General features: G+C 37.7%; 1 protein-coding gene across 10 annotated transcripts in view; it reads left to right on the plus strand.

Moving 5' to 3' along the window:
* The window catches only part of EZH1 (enhancer of zeste 1 polycomb repressive complex 2 subunit), a 31,947-nt gene extending 26,186 nt beyond the window's left edge, over positions 1 to 5,761 (plus strand). For 9 of the 10 annotated variants that reach the window (XM_070728784.1, XM_070728783.1, XM_070728782.1 and 6 more), the window contains 4 exons: positions 1,356 to 1,437; positions 1,630 to 1,710; positions 2,554 to 2,638; positions 2,769 to 5,761. In XM_070728784.1, coding sequence (XP_070584885.1) covers positions 1,356 to 1,437; positions 1,630 to 1,710; positions 2,554 to 2,638; positions 2,769 to 2,829 — 309 coding nt within the window. In that variant the 3' untranslated portion in view covers positions 2,830 to 5,761. Of the gene's footprint in view, positions 1 to 1,355; positions 1,711 to 2,553; positions 2,639 to 2,768 lie in introns of those variants that run through there. The other variant, XM_070728786.1, reaches the window with a different exon arrangement.
* The last annotated feature ends 239 nt before the right edge of the window (positions 5,762 to 6,000 follow it).

Consider the following 6,000-nt stretch of genomic DNA (forward strand, 5'->3'; position numbering starts at 1 on the left):
AAAGCGAGGACAACCTTAAGGTGATAATGGTTTGTTAATATAGGTTTGTCATTTCTGGTGAACAGTAGGCTGATATTTTTGGCCGAGCTGTGATATTGAGGAAACTTTCTAGAAAGGTTTTATAGCATTTCCAATACAGCTCCACCTTCTTAACTCAAAATCAGATTTTTATAGCAACATCACAAGCATGGCAATAATGAAAAATCAGAGTAGAGCAAAGGGGCAATGAAAAAGAGGATGGAATGGGCAGGTTTTTCAGGCTTAACTTATGGGTATCATAATAATGTTAAAATAAGTTTGCTATATAGCTGGCCAACAATGTAAAATATATAGGTACCGTAGTACAAAAAATAAAGTAAAGGTAAATCCTTGTGCCACCATTTATTATTTCGAGTTTTATAAAATTATACATTTGTTAGCAAATAAGAGTTCATGTAAACTATTTATGCTGCCCTGGAGGGAATTTCCTCCTAAAGCTGTTTGCCTGTAAAATTTAGAGATGTTTCCAGGAAGAAATTATTGCATCCAGTGATTCCTTTCAGAATTGAGCAATACTGTACTAGGACAGTCCCATATTCATTTATCATTGCATTGCCAGAAATTAGAGCAGTGTAGCATATTTTCCTTTAACAACTATAAAAGGTTTGTTAACAGTGTAAATGAAACCAGTGTGTTTCATTGAAAACAATTTCCACTTAAATTACAGCATCAACTGAGCCTTATTTTTTGGGTTGAGAAGATGATGGGAATGATTTATTTAAAGTATATGCTATTCAATTCCCAACAACTCTAATTCTCCCACTCTGTTTTCATTTTACACATTGACATTTCCCAAATTTAACTCTGACTGTATGTCAATAGTAGAAATCAACAGTTTAAGGATTACTGATTCTCCTGTATGGGTTTTACAAGAGAGGAACAAAGGATGGAATGACCAAATATATATATTTTAATTGTTAAGTATCGCCAATATTGAGACCATATCAAGTAATCCATAAATTTTGTGTAGATTAAAAAGAACTAAAATCCATTCCTTATCTGTTAATTGATCTAAAATGTTACTTTGATTGCCCGTCAGTTTTTTACTTGTCAAAAGTAAATAAATCCAATTGTTTAATTTACTGCCCCTACCTTTATTGTTACAAAGTGGAAGAAAAGTTAGGTGCTCTTTTTATTCCTGATCTCACTTCTATTCCAAGTAAGATAGCTAAATTTTGTCTGTTTTGGATGCACTATTTTCAAATCTCCCAGTTTTTTGGGAGAAACAAAGCCTTCTAAATTTTGTTAACATCTGACTTGGTCACCTTACGGCAACTAACAAGAATTCTTGTGTCCATTGTGTTCCCTTTTCTCAGCTTATCTCTCAAGATGAGGCTGACCGACGTGGTAAGGTCTATGACAAGTATATGTCCAGCTTCCTCTTCAATCTCAATAATGGTAAATGACTGTGGGGAAGTAGAGCCAGCAGTTGGCTCTATGATATGATCTCCAGTAAGGAGTGATGAAACAGTTTAGAGGGAGCAGGCTCTAGAACTCTGTCTTCCTTCTCTTTCGAGGGTGGTTCCACACCCTTTTGCAGAGACCTATGAGCTTTTGCAGAGGCCTATAAGCTTTTTTTTTTCCTGACAGATTTCGTTGTTGACGCCACACGAAAAGGCAACAAAATCCGCTTTGCAAACCACTCTGTCAACCCTAACTGTTATGCCAAAGGTGAGACTTTTAGAGCTCTGCTCTCATTCTGATACAGTGGACTCTTAACTTGAAATCTTCCTAAGATGTTTCCTTGCTATGTTTTTTACCCCAGAATGCAAATTTAAAAGATAAGCATGATGGGGTATATCTTGGATCGGGTATGTAAAAAGAGGTTATGTTGCCAGCCATTGTAATTACTGGTTTTCTTTAAAATTAGTATATAAATGTCTTCACCAGAAAGTCTGGTCACAGAGATCTGTTCATAGAAGCAGTGCTTCTATCATCCCTTAATTATAAAAAAGGCAAGGGCAAAGAAACAGGACTCTGGGTGAGAGATAAATGCTTACACAAATAAGTTATTTCTTATTTTTTCCTTCAGTTCCTCAATTGCTAGTTGGCACTGCTGAGGATCACATTCATATTCTAGAGCAGTGTTTCCCAACCTTGCCATCTTGGAGGTATCTGGACTTCAATATTTGGAGTTGAAGTCCAAATATCTTCAAGTTGCCCAGGCTGGGAAACACTGTTCTAGAGAATGACTTTATAGCTTGGAATTCAGAGTTTAAGAATGGTAACAGCAATAACCATATTTGATAATAACCATCAGCCATAACTCACACATTTCTAACTTATTCCAGGATGCAAAAGGGGCTTTTTAGGTCATGTAGCAATTGCATCTATGTTAGTTGAATACATTTGCATTCTCAGGTGTGACTATAATGCCCCCTCTGGTTTAGCAAATATACAAATTTGAAGTTTTGTTTCCTGAAGGCTGGGAATGAGTGTGAGAATGGGAGCCTTGGTGGGGTGATTCTTGTAACAATCTGAGCAATTGATTGTCTCTTTCTTGCCCCAATTCAGTGGTGATGGTGAATGGAGATCACCGCATTGGGATCTTTGCCAAGAGAGCCATCCAAGCAGGTGAAGAGCTCTTTTTTGATTACAGGTGAGTGCAATTCAAATCAGTTTTCAAAATTTCCAAAATACTGCTTGGTATGAATACCAAGCAATACCATATGAATATTTTCACAAAGACCACAATGCTCTGATTCACAGCAATTTCATTTCTCTCCCAGGTATAGCCAAGCGGATGCCCTCAAATATGTCGGCATTGAAAGAGAAACTGATGACAACTGATTGAAATTACTGGCCCTCTGTGCTCCCAGCCAGGGTCACTGCATTCCATTCATGCTGTTTTATTTGTTGCTATATATGTTAGGAGGGCTTCATACCACCTCTTTAGAGAAAAGAAAGATCCAGCTTTTTCTATGGACTTGAGATGCTGACTCCAAGGCCCCTTGACTGGCAGCTAGTGACATCATGAAGAGTTCTGCTGAATTACTATTAGGAGGGAGATGAGGAGGCCCTGTAAAGGCAAAGTGGTTTAAGACCATTTTGTAAACTAAAGTTACTAATCAATTTGATTCATTGGTTTAAAAAATTAATATGAACTGAAGAAAGTATTTCTTTGCTCTGGCTGCGGGCAAATTTAGAGCAGAGATTATCTCAACACAAATGTTACTTGTAGAGAAAATCATAAAGTATTATACAGAGGTCAGGGGAGAGATCAATTAATGTTAATTAATTAATTATGGGTAACATTTGCTCCCAAGCCTCCATAGTTCATTTCCTTCAGTTAGTGACTTGTTACATTTTCTAATCCTTTTTGCTTTCTCTCTTGGGCTTCATACTAGCACTTTCAGTAGAGAATTATTATTATTTTCTTAATTAGTTGAGGAACTCGCACATATTCGGTAAATCCTGTGGTTGGTAAATCCACAGTAACTGAATTTAAATATGCCTGGGATAAACATAGATCCATCCTAAGATAAAATACAGGAAATAGTATAAGGGCAGACTAGATGGACCATGAGGTCTTTTTCTGCCGTCAATCTTCTATGTTTGGTTCTGCTTTTCTCTTAAAACATTAAATTGTTTTGGGGTTGTTGTTGAGGGTTTTTTTTGGAACCCCAGGAGGTATACTTAGTGTACATATGAAAACAGAACAATTGGGTACATGTGACCCAGGAGAGTATAATAGTCTTTTTAAGAGCAATTTAATTGTCACCCATTTTCAAAATCTGTCCTCCCCCGCCCTTTATGTCCAAAACAATCAAATAGCATGCACTTTAGAATGACTTGCTCAATGAAGACAGGGAGTTGGGCTCCCTGTAGGTTTAAGGGAGTAAAAATTGATTCCACCTCCATGGTGTGGATTATTGTAGACACTGATTTTCTCATAGGTTAATATATGAGAGCTACAAATCAATCATAAAACTGGCTTATTATACTGATAAACTTTGTTGGTGCCAGCAGTAAGTTTGGATTTATTACATGGGTAGTGCCCTTGTGTGACATAGTAGCACCAATGTCAATCTTGGAGAAGAGAAGGAAGACAGAAATGTAGTTTATGGAACTTGGCAGGGTGTGTAGAATAAGGTATACACAATCATGTATTAGCTACACAAATAGCACTATTTGGCCTAAGGATATTCATTTGCTTCTGATCATGCTAGCCATGTAATTGTGAAGTTTAGCACTTCTGCGCACAACATTCCACCTGTTCATTTCCTGGGCCAAAAGTGAGCCTGGAACAAATGAAACAATGCTAAAAAGTATAGTTGAGCATATGTAGAGTGCCTTTACTGCTGGCTTAGTATAGCCTGCTGCCTACCATAAGGGAAGGAACTTCTGGGAATGAGTATACAAACGTGGAGGGCACATGGTGTTCATGATAGAAATCAAGGAAGCCCTCCACTACCTTATTTACTACTGCTTTCTAGCTGCTTAATAATTGTGAGAAAAATATGTTTAGTGTAATTTGTATCTAGTATGAGTGAAACTTAATTGTTTAGAGTGCTTCTAAATATACTAAATATAATGAATTTAATTTTGGTGTGAGAAAAGAATGCCATATAATTGCTAGGTTTGGTTTGATTTTTTTTAAGCCATCTTTTTGTCACTTGCAGCCTCCTAGTATAATGCATTCTGGAGATGCAATTAAATTTGGAATGCTATATTATTTTCTGGGGGAGCTGTCAGCCTAGTTTCTCAAAAATCATCCTTTGGCACCTGGTTGGGTTTGAAATGTTAAAGTCTTCTCAAAGGAACCTAGTACTGTAAGAGACATTAATTTCTGGAAGAAAGTAGTTTGAGGGGCTGTGTGAAAAATGGTAGTGGACCTTTTGTTCAATTAAGAGTCATGTTCTTAGCTTTTGTTTTTGAATTGGAAAGAAGAGGGGAAAACCAAGGTGCCTAGTTTTTAGCTACTACAGTCATAGCAGTAATGCAGCTGAACTGTTTCTGGCAAAGTTTTAACCAGGCTTATTGCTTAGCTGTTGTCTAGCATCCATACGGTGTAGATATGAGCCGGGGTGGCGCAGCTGGTAGGGTGCTGTACTGCAGGCCACTGAAGCTGACTCCTAGATCTGCAGGTCAGCGGTTCAAATCTCATCACCGGCTCAAGGTTGACTCAGCCTTCCATCCTTCCGAGGTGGGTAAAATGAGGACCCGGATTGTGGAGGCAATATGCTGGCTCTGTTAAAAAGTGCTATTGCTAACATGTTGTAAGCCACCCTGAGTCTAAGGAGAACGGTGGCATAAAAATCAAATAAATAAATGAGAAGATGGAAAAAGAGTCCCATGCATGCAGATCAGACTACCACCTGTAGGCCAATAGACACTGTGTTCCGTATGATTGCCTATGTTTGCATCTTGACTCACAAAAGCATTGGTTGGTCTTTCAGCTGATGGATGTTTAGACTTCACCTCTGCGTTGCATAACATAATATTTTATAACACAAACATGTTCCTAGCACTTCTTATATACTGCAGCTATTGAAGATTCCAGTTACTTGTATAGCAGCAAAAACATGTATGCTTCCCCCACCTTGTACTTCATTGAACTGCCTTTCTTCTAGGCAAAGTGGTTCAGGAGCCAGTGGCTGCATGGCACCTCCATCTTCTGATTGCTTATGACTCTTAGCTTTGCTGCTGGTAACTTATGTGCACTTTATATTATCGCTTGTAAAAGTTTGTCTTAATAAAGGTGTAGTGATCGCTAAATAAAGTCTGTCTCATGTGAAATTTATTGGTACTATTGGAGAATAAGCTAAATTGGCAAACTAATTCCCATACATTCAAGTAAAGGGGGGAGCAAGGTACACACAGATCATGTACACAGTACTGTTGTAACAGCAAGGTTACAAGCTGTTTGAGAACATCCTTATTTAACTTTAAACCTTCAGATTATAATTGATTTTGAGGATGTTCAGAGTTCTTGAAAAACCTCACATAATAATAATCATA

This window comes from Erythrolamprus reginae, chromosome Z (assembly GCF_031021105.1).
Source record: "Erythrolamprus reginae isolate rEryReg1 chromosome Z, rEryReg1.hap1, whole genome shotgun sequence".
NCBI lineage: Eukaryota > Metazoa > Chordata > Lepidosauria > Squamata > Dipsadidae > Erythrolamprus > Erythrolamprus reginae.